This window comes from Lupinus angustifolius, unplaced genomic scaffold (genome assembly GCF_001865875.1).
Source record: "Lupinus angustifolius cultivar Tanjil unplaced genomic scaffold, LupAngTanjil_v1.0 Scaffold_1_480, whole genome shotgun sequence".
In the NCBI taxonomy this organism is placed as follows: Eukaryota; Viridiplantae; Streptophyta; class Magnoliopsida; order Fabales; family Fabaceae; genus Lupinus; species Lupinus angustifolius.
Window position 1 is genome coordinate 38,371 of NW_017715804.1, and position 24,245 is coordinate 62,615.

General features: G+C 29.0%; 2 protein-coding genes and 1 non-coding gene across 3 annotated transcripts; 1 reads left to right on the plus strand and 2 right to left on the minus strand.

Moving 5' to 3' along the window:
- The first annotated feature begins 470 nt into the window (after window positions 1-470).
- Window positions 471-2,769, plus strand: LOC109336939 (GATA transcription factor 9-like). The gene is made up of 2 exons (XM_019573780.1): window positions 471-886; window positions 1,933-2,769. The coding sequence occupies exons 1-2, from the start codon at window positions 590-592 to the stop codon at window positions 2,632-2,634; spliced, it is 999 nt and encodes a 332-aa protein (XP_019429325.1). The 5' UTR covers window positions 471-589; the 3' UTR covers window positions 2,635-2,769.
- A 13,724-nt stretch (window positions 2,770-16,493) lies between these two features.
- TRNAR-UCU lies at window positions 16,494-16,566 on the minus strand. The gene has a single exon. It is a non-coding gene; the product is annotated as a tRNA-Arg (tRNA).
- A 4,236-nt stretch (window positions 16,567-20,802) lies between these two features.
- LOC109336940 (dehydration-responsive element-binding protein 3-like) lies at window positions 20,803-21,921 on the minus strand. Its single transcript, XM_019573781.1, has one exon. It carries the CDS (start codon window positions 21,779-21,781, stop codon window positions 21,110-21,112), a length of 672 nt encoding a protein of 223 aa, XP_019429326.1. The 5' UTR covers window positions 21,782-21,921; the 3' UTR covers window positions 20,803-21,109.
- Window positions 21,922-24,245: the final 2,324 nt, after the last annotated feature.

Genomic DNA, 24,245 nt, shown 5'->3' on the forward strand with positions numbered 1-24,245 from the left:
CTTGTTTTTAGTATATTTAATCTTCATTACTCAAGATGATTTTATTTCAATCTTATACCCTTCATATTGTATCTTCCAAGTTTCACTCTTGTACCTTTATTACTTATTTAATAAAATTTATTTGCCAATAAAAAAGTAATCAATTTCATGAATGATACATTGACAACACATAAACTAGTTTTTGATTATATACTTTCAGAAAGTAAAAAAAAAAAAGGAAACAAAGAGAAGAAAAACTTTCATACTAATAGTGATTAAAGAAAATCTGAAATGTAAAATAAAGAAAAAACAAAACAAACAAAAAAAATTAACGTGGTTTTGATTACCTTTACAGAAGTTGCAAGTCACTTCCATTATTATTAAATATTATATAAAGATGCTTCAATATCAGTTAAATTACACTTTTGCCCCTTCTTTACTCCTCAAAACCCCATCACCCCTCACTCTCTCTCAGACACAGTTTTGTATCCTTTACCTTTACTCTCTCTCTCTCAAAACGGTGCGTTTCATTCCTCTCTCACTTTCTCTCTCTAAAAGTAACACATCAATTTCAACGTTACCTATCTATTTATCTCACTATAACAGTTAAATGGAGTACTTCGTCGGTGGCTATTTCGGCGCCGGAGCTAACCAATACTCGCCGGAGCACCGATACGGTGAACCAAAATCCGGCGTGCCTTTCGCCGTTGATGACCTCCTCGACTTCTCCAACGCTGATGCCATTATGTCGGATGGTTTCTTCGACAATGTCGTAGGTAACTCAAATGATTCCTCCACCGTTGCCGGAACTGTTGACAGCGGCAATTCCATAGTTTCCGGCACCATTGTGCCTTGCGCATTTGCTGGTGGTGATTCTCAATTCTCCGGTGGTGAACTCTGTGTTCCGGTAAGTAATTATTCACAATTCACTTCCCATTTTTTTTCAAAACCCTTTATTCATTTAGTGTCTCATTTTATTCATTTATTTCCTACACTTATTTTCTTCGTTTATTCTGGATTGCATTTGTAAATATTATCAATATTAGTGGTTAATTATGGATATGTATTATTTTAATTCTTAAATTTTACTACTCTATTACATTTTATTATATTTTACATTAAATTTATTCCAAATTATTTGATATATTAGAAATTCAATATAAATTATATTACTTTCCAGTGTATCCTTGTCTATAACTCTAATTTTTTTTTAGAGAAAATGATTTGTGCACTATAATTTTTTTTTACATTGTCACTATATTATTTATTATTCATTTTTTGTAGTTATTGACTTTTAAATATAAGCAATACCAATGAGAGAATAATGTATCTCCTTATATAACTTATCTCTTCTAGCCAGTAAAAATGTGACATGTGTGCTATTTTGTTTACTTTTAAAAATATTTTTATAGAAAATGATGAAACATGACACATGTCATGAATATTAGATAATGTATTGACTGTATATAAATTTTTATTTTTACATTAATAATATATAAATATTATACTATTTTTCTTGATCCATTAAATAAGATTAATATACTTCAAAAGTTTCCTATTTATTACATCAGCTTACACAATTTAAAACTAACTTTGGTTAGAAATGTCTAGAGTAAATGAGTAAAATGACTACGAGTGTAATAATATACATGTAAAAATATGGACTACAAGTGTAATATACATGTAACAATCTAATTTTTTTTATCTTTCATCATTAAATTAGATTATTTTTTTAAATAAACAATCAAAATTAAATATGAATAATAAATGATATAATAATAATATATCAAACTCATATACTCTTAATACATACATTTCTTTCTCAGACTAATACTATATCACGAATGCCTCCAAGTTCACAATGAAATGTTCGTTGTGTATTACCATAAAATTATAACAATTTGAATGATATTATTTTCTATTAATCAATTTCTTAATTCCACTTTGTAACAGTATGATGATATGGTTGAACTAGAATGGCTCTCCAACTTCGTAGAAGACTCATTTTCTACCGAGGAAGATTTAAAAACACTCCAACTTCTCTCTGGTGGCGCCGTAATTACCTCCGCCACTACTAAACCACACACACCGGATTCATCATCATCCTCCGATATCGACACAACACGAAACACACAATTTCTCCATGCTGAAACCCCACTCCCAGGGAAAGCAAGAAGCAAGCGCTCACGAGCTGCACCAGGCGATTGGTCCAAACGCCTTGTTCACCTCGTGACACCACCAAAAACAAAGGAAGAAGAGTCGTTAAACTTAAACACAAACAACAACAACAATAGTGTGGAATGTTCTGGAAGAAAGTGTCTCCATTGTGGTGCAGATAAAACACCACAATGGAGGACTGGGCCTATGGGCCCAAAGACATTATGCAACGCGTGTGGCGTGAGGTTCAAGTCAGGTAGGTTAGTACCAGAATATCGACCAGCAGCGAGTCCAACGTTTGTGTCGACGAAACATTCGAATTCTCATAGGAAGGTTATGGAACTTAGAAGACAAAAAGATGTTCAACGACATCACCATCATCATCATCAACATCAAGAGTTGATTAATCAAACTTCTATTTTTGATGTATCCAATGGTGGAGATGATTACTTGATCCATGGTAATCATATTGGACAAGAGTTTAGACATGTTATGTAGTGTGTCCCTGTGTAGGTTAATTTAGGTATGTTTAAGTTTAAGTGTTTAACCAACACTTCATTAGCATTCAACACTCTTTTTTCACTTTAGTTTTTTTTGTTTCTTTTTGGCTATGGGAAATTTTGTTCTTATAAATTTGAGTATTTAGTGTTTTTATGCATTTTCACCTTTATGGGAGAAAGTTAGATAAGAAAAAAAGTGTAGAATTATGAGGAGCAGATAAAATAGGGGAGAGGATCGAGTTTTTTTGGGTTGTAAAATCTATTGTTATTGTATTTGTTTCCGTAGTTTGATAAATTTAGAATTGAAATCTATTTTTTCTCTGTGTATTGGAATTAAGGATAAATAAAGTTTAAGATTTCTAGTTCGAATATTGTGAACAAAAGTAGATATTTGAAGAGTTTTTCCTTACCTTAAGTGAGTCTTTTATGCTTAACATGAATTATTTGGTTACATGAAATTTTAGCGAAAAAGTCGAAGAAGAAAAAAATTATTCGTCTAAATACCAAAAATAACAAAAAATGAGAATCGTACAAGAAAAATTACACTGGAATAGAAAAAAGATTAATGTTGGTAAAATTTGGCTATCGAACTCGGTTGGTTTATATTGATGTTAAACGTTAGAAGATTCGACATTGATCTTTATCTTTAATCAAAAGTAAAACATAAATTTAAATTATATTAATTTTATATTTTCTGATCAATAAGTAACAAGTGGTACATGAATTCACATTTGCTGTTTGTACCACTACTCTAGGTGTCAGAAGATATCATTGACCAGAAAAATATTTAATAATTGTAATACAAAAAGTGAGACAACAGATATACTTCTATGATACATAAAGTTGTATAACGTTTAGAACATAAGATATGGTCCCATCAAACAACATTAACTATGGTATTGATCAAGGTCAAAAGTATAGAAACAACCCAGATTCCAAACTATAACCGGTTAAGTTCACAACTGAAGTGGGAAATTCAATTTTTAAAAATTCTAAACTATAGCAGTGATGAAATGCCAGAATCACTTTCATAAACAGAAACTAAACATTTTTTTCAAATAACAAGCATAAATTGTTCCAATGCTACATTGTTAAAAATAGCAATGACATAATCAAATCTAATACAAGAAGGGGAGTTGAATATTTTTCAGCAAAGACGATTAACTCATCTTAACAAAAACTTGAATGAAAAAGATGTTTAAGAAAAATACTTGGAATCATAATGTCAAATTCCCCATGTTAGAAACCAAGTATGAAAATTTACATATAAATTAAAAGGAGTTAAGAGTTTTATACAAATTTAAGCTACGACTAGTTTCTTGTCAATATTAACATTCCACTATAATTCAATGCTCATGATAGCTAATGGTTTTACACGTAGTATCTTCGGGCTTAATAATTCAAGGATTATTTGCCCATAAACAATGATTGTGTTAAAAAGTTTACTACTTATAACTATTTCAATCTCACTCAGTGGAATAAATATTAAATTCACACCATGGAATAAAGTTTGGTACAATTACTATTATATCTATAAATTCCTCGTGGATTTATGTGATTAGTATAGATTTCGCTTTCTTTCTTTTCACAAGGAAATATCTTGTCTCCATACTTGAACTTCATTTTAACCGACAAATGTACATGAATCTAAACTTCAAGTTCAACCCTTTTTATTTTTTACCACAAAGGATAAAACCAACACTTTTTAAGGCTCAATTAAAGTCTTTGGTTGTGTGCGTGTGAGTGAATACCAATGATCCTTATTGATAGGGATTAGGGAAGAACTATAAAATAATAAAAGAATGACATGAATTTCAGCGTAGTTATGAAATTAAAATATTATTTTTTCTTGGTTAGGCACTACCCAATTGCACATCGTCCTCTATACGTACAATCAATGTGGAAGTACGTTAAAGGCAAGGGAAGAATGAAATTATGAACCCAACGTGGGAGGGGCAAAAAAATACTATTAAAGGTGAATTAAAAGAATATAAATAGGTACTTAGCTTGCAAAATGGTGCAACAATGTCATGTGAGATGAGTTGTGAGGGAGTGATAAATAAACAAAGAATTAGGTACACACATTGAGGGATGATATTAATGTCTACCCAATCCTAGACATTTCCTCTTCCATGGGCTCCACCCTTTAGTTGTGTATAGAGTAATACTATTCATGGGTCAATTGTGTGATATTCACATACCTTGGTTACCCTAAAGGCATGGTGATCAAAGTCAAATTTTTAACTAGGTTCTTACTTGTCAAAAATTATAGGGTAACATTTTTGTAATCTAGAGCCTATGATGTCTAATAATTTATTTTTCTTCTTCTTGACTTTCTTCTAAAAAAACTTAAGGTTAAAGTGACTCAAGATGGAGAAAGAAAGTTGTTAATAGACAGACTCATAGAATATAAGATCATAAGTTCAAATTATATTATAGATGTAAGTACACCATTTGTGGTAATCTGTAAACATATATCACTGCAACGGTCATATAGTTGTGAGGCTAGGTATTATCTTTAGAGTAAATACACATTTCAGTCTCTTATGTTTTTCGATCTTATCAGTTTGGTCCCTCAAAATTGAAAAACCTAAAATAGTTGTCAAAAATTTTAAATGTTGGTTAAATTAGTCATTTTTAGCATGTTTTACAATACCTAATAGAGACTAATTTGACCCTTATTTTAAATTTTGGGAAACATTTTGGATTTTTAATTTTTGAAAAACCAAACTAGTAAAATCGAAAAACATGAAGAATTGAAATGAGTATTTACTATTATCTTTAATACACTCAAGATGCAACTCACCTAAATATTGAAATTCAAAGTGAAAATGACTAATTATAGTTTCCAATATATATAAATAAAGGATTTCAACTGGAGAGTGAAGTAGAGTTAGAGCAAGAACTAAAAAACTTAATTATTTCACTACTAATCTTTTTCTAATCCATTTCCCTTTCCCTTGGTTGACCTCCCCTAATGGGAGGTGAACAATGATTTATTATTTCAAACTGTGTCTTAAATCATGTTTCAAATTAATAATATTGAATCAAAAACAGAAAAACACATGATTTGAGACAAAGTTTGAGATAGTAAATCTTTGTCAAAAGGAAGTGAATGTATCTTTATGAAACAAGAGGAATGGTAGATATAATTTGTTGGACGTTAGGGGAGGTTGTATAATTTGTCAAGGGAAGTCAGTATAATTTCACATATAATATATTACATTTTTAATTGCTTTGTGCAAGTTTGGGTCTAATATAATTATGGGTAATAATAATTGTGCTGAAGAGTTAATTGAGTTGAGATATAAAAGGTGGATATCCAACTTCAAACATTGACAATCATATAAACGTGTGCCTATAAAAATGGAAGTTAAAGTAATTTAAAAAGTACCCTTTTGGTAGTTATTAGTTACTGCCTATTCGCTATTGAGCTATGGGTATATGCTAGAGTGAGACAAAAATAGAAAATAAAACTAATTACCACCAAATGAATGCAACCATAAACTAGTTTATTTGTTCGTACATTTAAAAGACCGTGATTGTGACTTTCATTATTCAAACTCTAAAAAAAGTAAAATCAAAAGAAAAAAGGGTACTTCTAGGTTTTCCATGCAATACATTGCATGACTAGATAAATGCCTTAATTAATATATACTTAGCTTTCAGCCTTTAACAAAGCCACGATCCATTGAACAAAGGGTACACACAAAGTACACTTTATGCACATTGCTATGTGTCCAATGTAGGTATTGGCCAATCTTAATTTATTGATAAAATTAGCAATGTAGGATAGACAAAGATCAGATATCTATAAGGATGTCTTATTATCTCTCCCAAATTAATCAGATTTTAACAAGTAATACAAAAATGTTATTATTTTATTTTTATAAGTTTTTATTTATTTATGTGGCAATATTTGATTAGTTTAGTATAGGAAATAGAACAACCTTTAAAATATGTGATCTATGTCCATGCAGGATGGTGGATAATGCCCAAGTGTTGAATAGATATAGAAGACAAACCAAACATAGATACTTTACTTCAACATGATATTAGGTTTCTATTTCTATCATGTATATGAAAAATATTTCCTAATAAAAGTGAAATCTTCACGTATAGAATGTAATTAGTTTCCGGCTCTTGGCTGAAAAATACCTATGTTCTTAAAAAAGGAAAGATAAAGAAGCATAAAACACGATCAATAAGGCGTTGGTTTGGTGGTATAATGTCCCACTAGATCTTCAAAATGATCAAAAGTTAATTATTTGATTCTTGAGAATGACACTTGTTAAAATAGATAAACATATCGAAAATGATTAATTCTTTACTCAAAGAGTAAGAAGATACCCTTAATAGTACAAAAAAATACAATACATGTCAAGAAAATGGTACAATTTCTTACAAAATCAACCTACAAATTCTCTTATACATCATGCATATGAATTGAATAAGGGGAGTGTGTTTTGTGAGTGTGCATGTGGGTGATGAAACCAAGCACATGAGTTACGTGACGTGCATGACTACAACCTTCTGCCTACGTTGTGTTATGTTTAGTGATAATAATATAAGAAAAATATATATATCCATCGATACTATAAGACTTTTTTACACTATCAATATATCATTCATCATTCATATTTTATCATTATTGACTTTTTTTAAATATAAATAATACAAATCAAAAGTGAGTAATATATTTACTGTAAATAAATTTTTATACTTCTAACATATAGATATTACGATCGTAATATAATAATATATTCAAAGTTTTTGAGGATATGGCTTTGCTGATGCATGCCCCATTGTGAATGGGATCTTTCCATGTTATGTGTATAAAGACTTAAAGACTATGGTGGTAATGGGTTCTTGTCCCCTCCCACTACCCACCCCACTCATCAATGTACCTTTACTCACTTATGTCAATGTGACCCCTCTTTTGGGGCCATTTAAATTATTGCTTCCTCTTACTTGTTGGTAAAAAGTCACAAGCAAAGGGTATCTTTGTAATTAAACATTCAATTTCGTTGGTGTAATATCTCAATGGTCTTGGTGTTACACGTGGATGTAATTTTTTGTATGCCCTCTATAAGATTATCAACAACACGTTGGTTTAATGGTGTAAGACTCCACTGAATTATCAGATTGACTAAAATGTTAATAATTCAATTCTTGAGAGCAACACTTATCAGAAATGACAATCACACACCACAAAAGGATTTAGTTTCTTACACATAAGGTAAGGGAAGATACCTTAATTAAACAAAAATAAATAAATAAAAGATTGTATTGTCCAAGGACCACCTCCATTCCCCACCCAACTAATTTCCTAAGTCACATTGTATGTATCCTTACCCAAGCCTAAATTACAAAACTGGTTGTACCTAGCTACGAGTTGATAAACACTCGTGTGAAGACGAAACTACGTAGAGACCATCAATAAGATCTTATCAACATATTAATATTTTAATTCTCATTAAATTTAATCTTAAATAATATCATAAAAAACTATAAAATATATTTGTCTTCAAATGTGACGTGTTACATGCGTCTTCATAGAAGTTTTTCTCCTACCAGCTTTTCAAAATCTAAACTGTGACAATCTTATGTTTTTTCCATCCCCACCCTTTTCATAGTGCTACTCCAAAATCAATTCATGTCATCAAGGTCTCCCAAGTCTAGTCTATCTAAGTCTCCGATCTATAATGTTATTTTCATCCATTGAATACGAGTGTTGTTCCTTGAGTGAGCTTTCGAACCTCCATCTCCAATATTTAGACTTCAATGTCATTTAGCATTTTCCACTTTCATTTTCCTAAATGAGCTAAGTTGAAGAGTCTTACATATTTTATCATCGACTCACCATCAGATTTTGCTTTGCACACATTCTATCCTTTAATCAATTTATTTTTTTACACTCACACACCCTTCCCAAAGACATTCTCTTTGGGTTTTTTTTATAGAGTGTATAACAACATATAGATCTTTATAGAAAGACAAAATGTACACAAACAAAACAGATTAAACAACATTAATCAGAAAAACTTGAACTCCAAATGAAATATTTTTTCCTTTTCAAAGATGACGATGTTGTCTTCAATTTCTCAACAAGAGTCGTCTAGACCAATTTAATTTAAAAAAATACCATTGCAATTTAAAAATTTAGATTTGGAAACTGGCATTGCAATTCAAAAATTTAGATAAGAAATTGATATGATCCTCTCTAACATTCAACCCTACCAATTTAATTTTTCTACAATTCATCTTAAGATCAGACGATAGCTCAAACAATCTTATGATGCATTTCATTACCAGTATTATGATCTAAACATTCTTCGATAATAATAGCTCGTGTTACCGATAAATTGTTACATAGAGATACCAACCTTCTCTAGGCCTGCCTTATATAGTTTAGATATGCCCTTTTTAGTAGCACCCCACACCAATTATGAGAAATAGGTAAGGTCATAAAGATGAATGAGGATCATTTGTCCCACTTTTTCATATCTCATTGTGTCCCAACTCAATTATGATGAGATTTGATTGGCTTAGTACATGAAGACATGATTTTTTCAGAGACAGATGATCCAACTCCCATGAAGATCCCCTTGTCATAATGCATTCCCCTTGCAATTTAGAACACTATTTCTATCCTTTAATCTCTACCTGATAGTCACCAATCTTGAGTTGCTCTGGTTCAATGACCCAACTTTCTGAAGGCCCATGATATTTGAATATGTTATGTGGGCTATGATTTACTTTATACAGTTTTATTTATTTGCTCTAAGAATTTATGTGATGAAGCCCATGTAGTTGGCCTGGCCCTATCTGAAATAGTTAGCATAGCAACTTCTCTTTCTCTATTATATTAGGATAATGCTATTGACATTTTTAATTGGTGATCCACTAACCAAACCTATTTTATTTAGAAAAAAAATGTACACTAATACCATATCAATCATCAATTATATTTAATGATTATTTATTTTTCAAAAAAAGTAATACAAATGAATTTTGTGTAAAGTATTAACTGTGTATAAGTCTTTACATCAACAATATATTTTTTTATTTATCATTTGATGGTACCAGAGTAGTCTCATCCAGTGTTGTGAGAACCGGACTGTACTAGGCGGTCCAACCGGTTTGATCATTGACCGGACTTGAAAATGACTCTGGTTAGCAGTCTTAACCGAATAAGAGTTGGACCGCTTTGAACCGGGAATATTCCGGTCCAACCGTGTTAAACCCGGTTAAAGCAGAATAACCCGAGAAGTAAACCAGACGGTCTACTTAAAATTAAAAAAATGGAACACTTCTCTAATATTTTGTTTTACTCTAGCCCCAAAAAATATTAAGAGATGTTATTTTAATATAATTATACATAATAATTAATTATATACAATTTTACATTTATATATAATTATATATTTGTTTATAAAAATATTAATTATATATTAAATCACCTGGTTCGATCAAACGGTTTAACTGTTTAAACCTAATATGAAACCTCTTCCGGTCCGGCTCGGTTTTCACAATATACTCTCACCCTTTTATTGATGTTGCACGTTATCTAATGTTGCAAAAAAATTACAGCTGTTATGTATGAGAACTATTTATAGAGTTTGTTATGAATATTTGTAAAAATGTAAATAATTTAACAGCCATTAGATGTATAGCTTATTTTATAGATAGTACAAAAAGAAATTGGGTATAATTAATGGTATTTCTTTAACCTACGAGTAAGGAATTAATCTCTCAAAATATGTTATTATCTCACTCAATAAATGTCGCTCTATTGAATTGAACATTTAACTTTTATGACTCGTTATGAAAAATGTGGATCTAGTAAAACTTTAGATTATTAGACTAACATCTTCTTAGTGAAAATTATTGTCCTTGAATTATTGAATGTGTAATAAATTTTTGTCAAAGCTCCAATTCAATCCCCAAATTGAACAATTCCAATTATATCTTCAATATTTCAATCTATCTGATTTTGATATCATAATTTTTTTCATCCATAAAATCACATTATGAAATACTTGTATATCACTGCTTGCTATCTCCATTCATGGGCCCCAAACAAGGAAGTGGGCCAAACTTGGGCTCTAATAAAACTTATGATGTTCAAATCGTTGAAACTCAATTAATTTGTAACAAATATTTGATTACATATGCTTTTCTCCACTTTTCTAGAAAGAAAAAAGGAAAAGAAAAAACATTTGCCTTAATATTTGGTATTGTGTACCAACAAACACTTGATTCAATAGTGTAGGATTCTACTATATTCTCTTGCACCATACAATGCTATTTACTAGATTCTCTAATGTTGTACAACTCTAAATATCAAGGTTCGATCATTGGACTAATACTTATTGAAATTGTTAGTCGCATAATCCAAAAATGATTAGTTCTTATCTATGGAGTACGATTATATTTAGTTAAAACTATTATTTTGCATCATGTTATCCTTTCTTTCTATAATTTGAAAAAATTATTACCAATTTCCTCTACAAAAACGAGGTTAATATGCCTAAGAAAAGGGAGAGACAGACTTTTCCTTACTGCATTTCAGTGGAAGAATGAGTTGTTTTAATATTACCATAAAGTACTAAAAAGAAAATTGAATATTTAGTTTAATCAAATCCCAAGACAAAACTTTTGTCTCTATATTTTCACATCTAGAATTCTTTACAAATGAATAGATCAAGGGGGTTTCTTTTTTCCCAAGCGATTTTCTTACACCTATATATAAACGTTGACTTATCAAAAATACGCAAGAAAAATATTTTAAATTGTTGAATCATTGCCCGAGATAAAAGAATTATTTAAGGAATATAAAAGAAAAAAATATTACATAAGAAAATCAACTCTAACACTTTTGATAGGTGAAATTGTGAAAACATCATTTTTTTTAACAAAATTTTTCCTTCACCAATTTCCTTAACGTACTTATTAATCTTCTCCAATGTTCTTTAATCATAAGGACATGACTGAAAACGCTTCAAAGCTATAGCTAACCATATTAATGTTACTTTTAATTAGTTGTTGACTATTTATTTATTGATAAACAATTGTTGAGTATTTATTAACAGTGCTGTCTTCAACTTCTTTTCCAAACAACAATAATTATTGCTAACTAACAACAACATACTATTAGTGGTGCATAATAGAGTCAAATAAAATAATACATTCCAAATCATAAATTTAAATGTATATTAACAAAAGTAGATTTTTGTGTACTATTATTATTTTTTATATATTAACTTAATTCTTACATGTTACAGTTCCTCAAGACAAGTGTTTCTTTCTTTCTTTAAAATAAATATTTTTAATTTAAAAAAAAATCAACAATGTGTTGGTCTAATAATATAAGATACCGTTAAATCTCTGGATGACAAAAAGTGAAAAATTCGATTCCTGTGAGTAACAGTTGTTAGAAAAAGCAGTCATGTATCTCAAAATGGATTAATTCCTTAATCAAAAGAACCCACCACAATGGATTAATTCTAAAGAAAAACTGAATTGTAGAGCACAGTTCTAAAATGACATCACAATGATTACAAGAACCCACCACTTAATAAAATGACATTACTTTCAAGATCACCATGGACATAGAATATCTCAGTCCTTTAATAGGACAATGAAGTATTTATGCTATTGAAAACGAAGTGCAAGAAAGAATTAATTTTTTTTACCAAGGCTGAAATTTAATAAAGAATCAAAGACTAATCTAGGTATCAATTTAATTATTGAAATAAATATGTTTTTACCAAGAATGTATTTCACTTATGTTATACATATCGAAAATTTCAAACAAATGGTTAGTCTAGTAGTATAAAGCTTTATTAGATTCTTGAGTATCGAATTATGGCAAAGATCATATGTTCATTTATATCAACAATATCTATTAGGAGAAGCAGTCACATACTTTAAAAAATATTAATTTCTTATATAAAAGATATCATTTATTATACCAAAAGATGCCCCAATTATAATATTCATTTATTGTGGTCATATTTAATACAAAATTAATTTTGCAATAACGAGCATAATCATATAACAAATTCTAAGTTAATGATAATCATATCATATCAAACTAACTAAAGAATGAATAAAATAATATCACAAATAACTGTACACTATGTATACCAATTTGAATTTGGTGATGATATGAAATCATATCAAACTAAATAAAGACTTAATAAAATCGGAAAAAAACCATCTATTCTTAATAGTGCCTTATTTTATGTCTTATACCAATAATATATTGCTAAATAATAAAATAAATTTTTTAAAATAAAAATTAACATTGTAATTGACTCAGAATATGGAATGTGACATTATTCAATACAGATGATCTTTGTATAGTAAAATCATATCACAAATGTCTTTACATTTCACAATTTGAATTTGGAAATCAAAATATGAAAACTACCATGCTACATGATGGATGAAACACCATACTGAAATAAAACCAAACAATATTTGGAACTATCATCCACTTTTAGGGCAATGATCACCCCAATTGAACAAAATTGATCGGAGACTAACTAGATTAGACAGAAATTATAAGAGGCAATAATGAAATCAAATGAAATTGATCATAGGCAACAATAAGATTAGGCGAAATTGGTATGAGAATGAATGTCATTTGAGGCAACAATAGGACACAAAAAGTAAAACTAAATGGAAGGAAAAATAAATAGGAACAACAAGAGAATCCAAAAAGGTTATGGGTTTTTTATAAGAGAAAACTGTGTATGCACGAATAGTATGTGAGTTTTTTACATCATTATTGTATCATTCATTTTAAAGTATTATTGACTTTTAAATAAAAGTAATACAAATGAATGATGAATAATACACTAATTATATACAAATTTATATATTATCGGTGCATAAACAACAACCAGTTAACTAGAATGTAATATAATATATGATACTCCTCTTATTTATATGACATTTTATAAGTAAAGTTAAGGAAAACAACATGAGTTTAAAATGTGTACACTGACAATGTAAAGTTTTTTACACTATCAGCATATCATTCATCATTAATTTGTATTACTTTTGTTTCAGAGTTAATAATATTTAACAAATCATTGGTGGATGGTTTACTGATAGTATAAAAACACTTACACTATCAGTATATACATATTAAATCCAAACAACAACCATGGGTACCTATTTACACTACTAATACTAAATCGTGCAATAATGAGCCTAAAGATAAAAGGATTCCTAACTCAATGAAATATAATTTCATTTCAAACCAGATAAAAATTAAATAAAATTATATGAGAAATACTTTTACATTATAGAGACAATAAAGATGAGTGATATCATGTTTAAGAAATTCATTCATTTACAAATGAGTTAGATTTATTGATGCTAATGATTTATATCTACTCACTAATTCAAATCACGTCAACCATTAAATTTTAGATTTAATATGTATACATTGACAATGTAAGAGTTTTTACGCTGTCAGTCGATCATTAGTTAACTATCATTGACTCTCAAACAAAACTAATACAAAGCAATAGTACATGATGTGCTGATAGTGTAAAAAACTTTATACTATTAGTGCATAAATTTGAAACTCTTAAATTTTTATATAATTGATAGTTATGATATGGAGTATTTTTTTTAACTTAATCCACAAGTAAGTTAATCATCTCTCTTTAAAACATGACATTTACAAGTACTAAACCAGTGTTGTTAAAACCATACCGGTTATCAAACCGGTCAGGATAGTGATATAGTGGTACAGTGGTTTAACCGGTGATTCAGTAATTAAACCACATGTCGGTTAACAAAAAAAGTTCACATAAACAAACAATTTTAAGTCTTTAACAAATTCAAAGTCTAAATTATAAAACATATATAAATCCAAAAGTATCACTTAACAACCGCAAAATATAAATAAATGACACAAGTTCACAACTCACTCTACAAAACAAATAAGTTTAGAGTTTTAACATTTAATACTAAGGAGTCAAAGTTGTCTCATATTGAGATCATATTTGCACCAAATCATATATTCAGACAGTACCCCAAGATTACACAAATGTCACTGAGATTACATACGAATGTTAGGAACCAAAATGTGTAATCTAAGCCTTGGAAGCATGTGCCTTGAAGTATTGAAGAAGAGTTAGAAAGATGAGTCACCTACCTTGTAATGGGTTTTTAAGTGTTTTTTTTTATAAAAAAAAATATGTGTATAAACCGGCCGGTTTATTCAAATACCAGCCGGTTCACCAGTTTTGACCGATTTTTGGCCAGTTTTGATACTTAGCCAGTTCAACATATGTACCATACCGGTTAGGGGTCCGGTTCACTGGTTTTCTGGTCAAATCGGCCGGTACGATATAGTTTTTACATCATTGTACTAAACTAAGTTTGAACCTAAAAAGTAAGTATGAATCTTGTATACAACAACGATAACTAAGATTTTATCTTATTTAGCATAGTTAATTATATGGATTAAACGATATCATAATGTTTTACCAAAGTCTTAATGTCATGCTATTAAGATTAAGAGATTTTTGCTTCCAATAGTTGGGGGATTTATATATTCCCAATAATTATTATTATTATAGCATCCAAAAGCCATATAAAAACTTCAAGGAAAAAAATACAATTTATCATGCAAAATATGATGGTCAAAAGGTGTGGCACATCCATTCTTTTTTTTGAAAACTTTGTGAGTGACTCAACTTACCTACTTTGGTTAGCAATTATACTTTTATCACTAAATGCTTGTTTCAAGGTTTTGTCGCTTTCTTTTAAATTTTCTCAACTAATTAGCTATTTTAAACGGCAAGTGAACTTAATCATTAAATAGTTTAGAGTTTAATACTCATTAGTAACCCATTTTATCTTTGAAGTGTAGGATCCAAATCACATAAACATACAAAATAAATTTGAGGTTTTAAACAACTAAAGCAACTATCATGATTATGATAAATAAAACCCAAATTTGATTATGATTTTTCTCTAATAAGAACACGGCAAGTCACATTGTGTTGTCAATCAACATTAAGATTGGACAAATTATTGCCCCACCAACATGTTAAATTGGTCATTGGTATTATCAACTTTTCTTTCCACTAAGATTAATTATTATTTTATCAACTTAGTTTATTAATATCAACCAATCATTAGTTTAGTGATATAAGACCAAATTAGATTATCAGATAGACCAAAATGTCAAATATTCGATTACACTTGTTAAGAGAGACAATCATGCACTCCAAAAAAGATTAGTTCTATAATTATATAGGCGAGGGATATCATTAGTTATACCAAAAATATAAATTGATTAATGGTTTTGTGGTAGGCAGAAGATAATTGTGTGGTTTTTTTCTATGACTCCAATTATAGATCATTACTTCCAAATTATTTGAACAAAAAAACAAGTTATTAAAAGGACAACTCTTTTGTACCAAAACAATCGTGTGGAATATGATTATTGGACAAAGCAAATTATAATATAATTGAAGTAAGTTCTCAAGTATGTGTTTGTTATTGGTTCTATATAAATATAATAAAATAATTCATTAAACATACTAAAGAAATAAGTATTGGACAAATGAATCTTAAAAGAAGTTGAGAAGATTTGTAGTCTTATAACAACCCTATGTAACTGTGGTAAGAAAATGACCTTAAAGCTTAGGCAGAAGGAATCTAATCACATGTTAAGGTCTTGTTTGATAATAACTTATAAGTTCAAACCAACCCAACTACTTCATTGCCTCTTTCAAAAGGGATAAATATATTACACAAAAAATTACAAAATAAAAGAGAATAAAAATTACAAAAAGAACAAAAATATTGAAAGAATAAAAACACGCCCAGTGGGACTCGAACCCACAATCGCTTGATTAGAAGTCAAGCGCCTTATCCATTAGGCCATGGGCGCTTTTGTTACACTGTTTTCATTAGTAGATTATTATTTATTTTCTCTAAAGAGCACATCTGCGCCAACAAATTGTGCCACTACATGTACCACTAGTCTATCGTTGATTGAAGAAAATATATTTAAGTTAAAAAATTAATAATTAATTATTTTATTGATTAATCATAATTAATGACACATGTAATAACACAACTTGTGGGACAATAGATATGTACTTACTAATGCCTTATGTTTTTTTTTGTATAACAAAAAAATTATTTGTTTATCTTATTTTAATTTTTGTTTTTTATTCATTTTAAAAGTAAGTAAATATGTATCTTTTAGAATTCCAAATCAAGAAAACACCACAAATGACATTTATGCTTTATTTGGTTAGAGAAAAGAAAATAAAAAGAGAGAAAGAGATGAGTAAGGGTAAAGATAAATAAAGTAATTTTTTGTAACATTTCGGACAAGAGAATAATGAAAGAAAATGAATAGCTTACTCACTTGTTTGGTTGAATACCAACAAAGTTTTAGTATAATGGTGTAAGTCTCCACTAAATATCTAGATGATCAAAAGGTTAATGATATGATTCATACGAGTGACACTTGTTGGGAGATACATCCGAAGAGATTAGTTTCTTACCCAATAGAATAATATGATTGGTAATACCAAATTTTTTGTTTGGTGGGATAAAAAGTGGCAAAAGAAATACATCATGTTATACTCCAAAGGACAATAATAACTCTAAAATAAAGAAAATAGAGTAAAAAAAGTTGTTTTAATATTATTAAAAAATAAATATTATAATTATATTTTCACTTTCTCCTAAACTTGAAGAAAAAGAATTTGATATGACCACACACATCTTTTATTTTTTACTTTCTTTCTCTCTTCATAACCAAACTCGATATCAACAAGGCAACATATAGTGATTAGTGATATAAGATTTTGTTAGATTACCAAAAAAACCAAAAAAATTTATGGTTCGATTACTAAAAGCGACATTTGTTGAAAGAGACAAACAAAAAACTCATACAAAATTAGTTCTTTATATATAGAGTGAAAAAATATCGTTGTACAAAAAAAACTATATCAGATATAATATCTCTTTCTCTTCAACCTCTTAGATATAGGTGTCAATCATCCAATAACTTTTCTCTAGATATACAATAAAAATTATATCCTTGTCACCAAATAAAAATTATATCCTTGTCACCAAATAAAAATTCAAAACATTGTAACGGCATACTACCAAATACCAAAAGGATATTCAAAACTTGGCAACGTTACATTTTCCAAAAAAGCAATCTTTTTTACTCCAATTGTATTCCACAGTATTTTCTGGCTTAGCTTTTTTGGCTTGGAATCTTTTGATCATTATCTTTATTCTCTCTCTTTATTCCTTCTTTTCTTTCTGTCGGGATCCTTTCAACAAATCAGAATAAAGTTAGTGAAGGAGAAAAACGTATATGAAGACACGTATCATACGTTACATTTAGAGACAAATATATTTATATTTATTAATGCTATTATTTATGATTAAATTTTAATCAAAATTAAATTTTTAATATGTTGATATAATTTAATTGGTTGTTTCTATATACATACGTCTTCGTACAAGTGTCTTTCTAGGTGAATATAATTTAGAGTGCTAAACCAAGTCAAATAATGAATGATAAATGAAAGAAATGATTGAATTAGCCAAACGAGTTAGTTAGCAAAAAGAAGTACCATATCATTCCATAAAACATATAAACAATAAGGAGAGAGAAAAAAAGAGAGGGTTTAATCAAATGATTAAGATGATGAACATTGTGGAAGATGACACTACATAAACAACATTAACTATATGACAATTGCACTTTTAGAATAAAAAATGTATGCATTGAAAATGTATGAGTTTTATATATCATTATTGTATCATCTATTATTTAATTATCAACGACTCTTCAAAAAATTATTACAAATGAATGGTGAATGATATAGTAATTGTGTTTAAATTTTTAATTTGATTGTGCATAAATATTACATTATTACCATATCAGTTAAGAAATAAAATTATGTTAACTAGTATTCTATTATTACAAGTAAAATAAAATAAAAATGATAATTTGCTACTCATTTCAATTATTACAATTTAAAATACTTTTATATGATACTAGTGTGTACATGTACTTCGTGTCTTCCGATCAATATTGTATGGTATTAAATATCAGTTTTTTATATATTTTATTTTTTATAATTAGAATATATTTTTTATATTTAGTGTACTTTATATTATAATTTTATTGTGTTTATAATAATGTATAGTTTAAAGTGAGAGATGTGGTTAATTAATGTGTTGGTGTAGGAATGACAACAGGGCGGGAGCGGGTTTGCACATACCCAAATCCGAAATTCAAAACTCGAACCCGAACCCAAACTCAACGGAGTTGAAAATAAAAATACCATCCCAAACCCGTCGTGTTTCGGGTAACCCGAACCTGAAAAAAACCCGAAAATGATATAGTATCAAGGAAAATATGATATTCTTTTCGTGTAAATTTTCTCTAATATTTCTATTTTCTCTTGTATTATTTCATTTCTTTTATGTTTGAAGATCCAATAGTATGTAAAGTGAAATTAGAAATTAAAAACAATTGGCAAATGATAGAAAATTCAATTTTAAATTCAATTACCTTACTTCAGAGCGGGTTCGGGTTAGGGTCTTTGCTATACCAAACCCAAACCCGAACCTGAAATTTAAACCCGGGTAAAACCCGAACCCAATCACATCGGGTTTTTCCCATTAAATTTGGGTTCGGTTCGGGCGGATACCCACGGGTTCGGTTTTTATTGTCATCCCTATGTTGGTGATGATTAATTAAGATTATATGGTTTTTTTTATAAAAAATAAATAATATGAAGGACAAAATAGGAAGTGAAAATTACACCATGGTGAAAGTTACACCATATTTTACCTTTATATATAGAATAGAAGTATATATAGATATAGACATTCACTATATTAACAAGTCTAGATGTTACTAATGATATAATTAATTAAATGTAAAATATTAATATGATTAAACACATTAACTACAGAGAATAAAGTATATCATCTTCGTACAAGAAAATAACTTATCTCCTTAACTTCACTCAATATTTGACATGTGTCTTATTTCTCTTCCTTCAAAAAAATTTCATTTTAAATATATTATAAAACAAAAATAAGACATTTGTCAAACATTAGATATAATTAAGGAGATAAGTTATCTTTTGGTATGAGAATACATTTTATTCCTTGAACTAAATTACCAACAATATATTGGTCTATTGGTTTAAGGACCCGCTAGATCCATAGGATGACCAAAAGATCAAACATATGTTTGATTTCTGTGAGCGACACTTGTTGGAAGGGACAACCACCCAATCCAAAAATAATTAGTTTCTTACTCAAAAAGGACGAGGAAATAAACTTCATACTACAAAAAAAAAACATTAGGTCATAAATAGTGGATGTGCCTAACAAGTCTAAAACATTAACTAGATTAAACTCATTCCCTAGGTAAGTTGCAACTTGCAATTTGCTCAGCCACAATGATGATAGGAATACAATATGGGACTTTGGATGGATTCCATTCCATATTATCATTTTTTTCAATTAAGAATTTCATCTTATACCACCAACCCAAACCTAACATGGTAGACATGTATTTATATAAGTCTTTCTCCAAAACCATATTGCCAATGAGACCAGAATGTGAGCATCAATGAATTCATTTCTCCATTATTTCATATATCTAAGTATTGGATTAGACTCTTCGGTAATGAAAAGGAATATACATAAATAAAAAAGTGATTATATTTTTACCCTTAAAAATAAAAATAAAAATAAAAATAAAAATAAAAATAAAAGCAACAACTTCTATGTTCATTATCAAAGAGGATTCTAATTCCTAATTATCCTTACATATCTCACTCTATATAAAATTAAATAAATTAAGTATATTTTACTAATTTGAGTGTGATAGTTTGAAGTTTTTGAAAAATATATGAGAACCTTAGTCTTTTATTTGGGTACATTGAACCGTAGTCTTTATATACACTTAGAATCAACACAAATAACTTGTGTGAACCTACCAAGTAAGACAAAAAAAAAACAACCATCAATCTTTTCCTACTACCATTAAACTCACTGCCAATAGTAGAACAAATGAACAACTAGAGTAAAATCATGGAGAAAAAAGAAATATCAACCTCACAATAAAATATTTACAATTACCAAATGTGGTAAAAATTTATTTCACATTCACATTTTGTATTTCTAGTACACAGAATAAAGCTACCTAAGACTAAATAGAGAAGTGAGAGAAGGAGGTTGTTTTCAATTATTACAGTTCCTAAAGCTTATACAATAACGGAAGTAACATCATTAATAGAATCCACATGAATCAGGCAGTGCCAGAAATGGTGCACCATAACCCAATTTAGTCGTGAACACGATTTTAAATTGCAGACCGCATCATATAATAAGGCTACAACATCTCACTCGGAGTTGTTGTTGCAATTGCACCATACTCACAAACTCCAAACAGGTATGTGTATCTCAATTTCGGACTCTGAAAAGGAGTTATCCGCGATAAAACTATGTTGTGCAAATGACTGATCGGAAAAAGTGGTTAAGAGTTCGGTTTCCTCTAATCCAATTGACGGATACATCCAACTATCCATGGTGTCAAGTAGCAAGAACTCGGTCCCCGATTCGACCGAGTCGAAGCTCTTCTCTCCAATATTTGGAAGCTCAACAATTTCACTAAGCTCTTCCTCTGACCCATGTGAAGATTGAGGATCAAATTTAACCATAGCTGCTGCTTCTGTAGCTGCAGCTTGAATATCACGTGGGGTGCAAGTAACAGGCCTAGGAAACATGTCAACTAATTCTGGAAAATTAAGAATAGCTGATTGGCCCTTAATGCTTAAAGATGCAACATCATGTGCTCTTGCTGCCATTTCTGGTGTCTCAAATGTTCCAAGCCAGATTCTCGATTTCTTGCGCGGTTCGCGAATTTCGGATACCCATTTGCCCCAATTGCGCTTCCGGACACCATGGTACAAAGGGTGTTTGTTGTTGTCTCTTGATCTCTTAGGTTTGCTCTGTTTTGGGGACTCTGTTTTTATGCAAACGTTGTTGTTGTTGTTGTTGTTGTGTTTTGTAGCAGTGGTTGTTTCAGAAGATGATGTTTCTGTCATTGTTTTGTTAGAGAGAGTGAAGGAAAGAATAGAGAAAAGAAAGGGAAGGAATGAATGAGGAGATAGAGGACATAAGGGTAGGGTTTTGTAGTAGTGAAAGGATAGGGTCTTATAAAGCGACCCTTAACCTACCAATTATGTATTTCACAATTGATACCGTTAGGTGAAAAACCTTGATGAGGTAATGCAAATTTATTCTTAGATACTCATAATAATATCAAAATTTAGTGATTTCTTGCAAGGCGTGTCAGTATCCAATGTGAGATTAGAGCAACAACAAACTTATTGTTTAATGATTATGATTTTAACGATACAAATTTTAAAAATAGTTTATCCGCTTTTAGAATAAGGTTATATATATATATATACTTCTATATTCTACGAAATATATACCCTAGTTTCTATAAAACTCGTGTATTTTTATTCAGAAAAAGAAGTTGGTCCAAGAATATAAGTGTTTGATTTTCAAATTTAGTATAAAATCAAATATTAAAGTTAGATGGGATTTGTTGTTTGATTTTCAAATTTAGTTTAAAACCAAATATTAAAGTTAGATCATTGTGAGGGACAATACATACTCAGTCTACACAAGAGGTTAACTACTTATGTATGGCGTGAAGGATACTTCTAATATAAAAAAATTGAACTCATCCAACTTAGATTGAGCATATTTTTGGTTTATAGTATATATTTTATAAGTTTAATATAATTTTTACATGATCAATATATCATTTACGTCAATTAATTTTATTTAAGGATTAGTAATTAAAATGTAAATAATGAATATATTAGCAATGATTAAACTATTTTCTATTTATTTATATGCACAAGTGAAAATGATATTTTTTTCAGTTTGACTCTTGGGGAACTAAAAGCTTATTGATATATAAGTAGTCTATTAAATTAGAGATGATTGATAAAACAAGATTTGAGATTAACTAAATTATAAAATGGTTAAAAAGTACATACAATATTTATTTATTATTTATTCAGTTATTAATTTACAATTTTTCAATGAAATAATTAAATATATAGATAATTTAAAATCAAATTTTTTTCGTGTATTTTATTTCTTTATTTAGTTATTTTATTTAGGATTAATTTTATATTGGTCACCTAAATAAGGTGAGAAGTAAGTTAAGGCAATAGTAAAAAAAATGATATGGTTTTTATATAGGGATAACTAGTGTAATTATAAATGTCAAGATCTGATCCTATCAATAATATTTATTGAGAAGAAAGTAGGTATGTTTAGGAAGGAGTTAGTTTCTTATTGATTATTAGGTTGATATATATACATGGTTAAAATTAGAAGGTCAAATATTTAATATCATTTTTAAAAAGCAGAACATGTGTTCACCTTTTATTTATAACTTATAACATTAATTTTGAGAAGAATGTAGGAACCAAATAATGAGTGAGTACTAGTAGTGATACAAAAGTTCCCACACAATGTTGTACAATAGGCAACGTTAATAATAACATTTCTAATCAGAAAAAGGTTGAGGTTGACAATTTACGACATCACTAAAGAATTAAAAAATCGAAAGTTATTAACATAAAACACAACTTTAGAATTTGTTTATATATCAATTTTCAGTGCACAATAAAAAAATGAATATCACAAATATTTTTTATGCACTATTTTGGATAATATTAAATTTGTATATATATAGATGTGAATAAATATTAACATGGCATATATTTTATAACGTAGGAAAATTATATCCAATATTAAATGTTGTTACAAAATTATTTAAATATATTACATAAATAAGAGAATTGTTTATTTTATTGATATTTTTTTCTAAGTACTTAACTATAACAATTACTAGTTAATACTCAATTTGTTCTTTACAACTTTTGTATTTACCAACTTAATCATAAAAAATACAAACTAGTACAAAGATTACAGATGAGAATATCTATACACTGACAATATAAACGTGTCACTCATTTAAGAAATTCACATCAATTAGTGTTCTCAACCCTTCACTTATCAGAATGACAATGAAAGAGTGGGGAGTGGAGTAGGATGGGTAATAAGGGAATAAGGTCATTTGGGAAGAATGATATTTCATTAGCAAATTATATATAATATTTTTTTGAGTGTAATATTTATGCACTGACAATAGTATAGTGTATGTAACAACAATGTAGTGTAGTACATGCATGTTTTTTTTTTTCCTTACTAAATTTATTGTAGTGCTTGACCACTTTAACAAATACCCCTACTTTTGAAGTCAATATCCAAGGCTGTGGAGAAATTCTTACACTTCATGCAATGGTAAAGTGTTATATAATTAAGTGCCAAATGGTCTCACTTGCACTAAAAACTCAATTTTATACAGAATTCTGTGGTTGAACTCATGCATAAAATCATCATAAGAGTCACTATCATGGGATGCATATTCTCTAAGGATCCGTTTGCAAGTTGGGTTTCAAATGAAAAAATTTCAGAGTC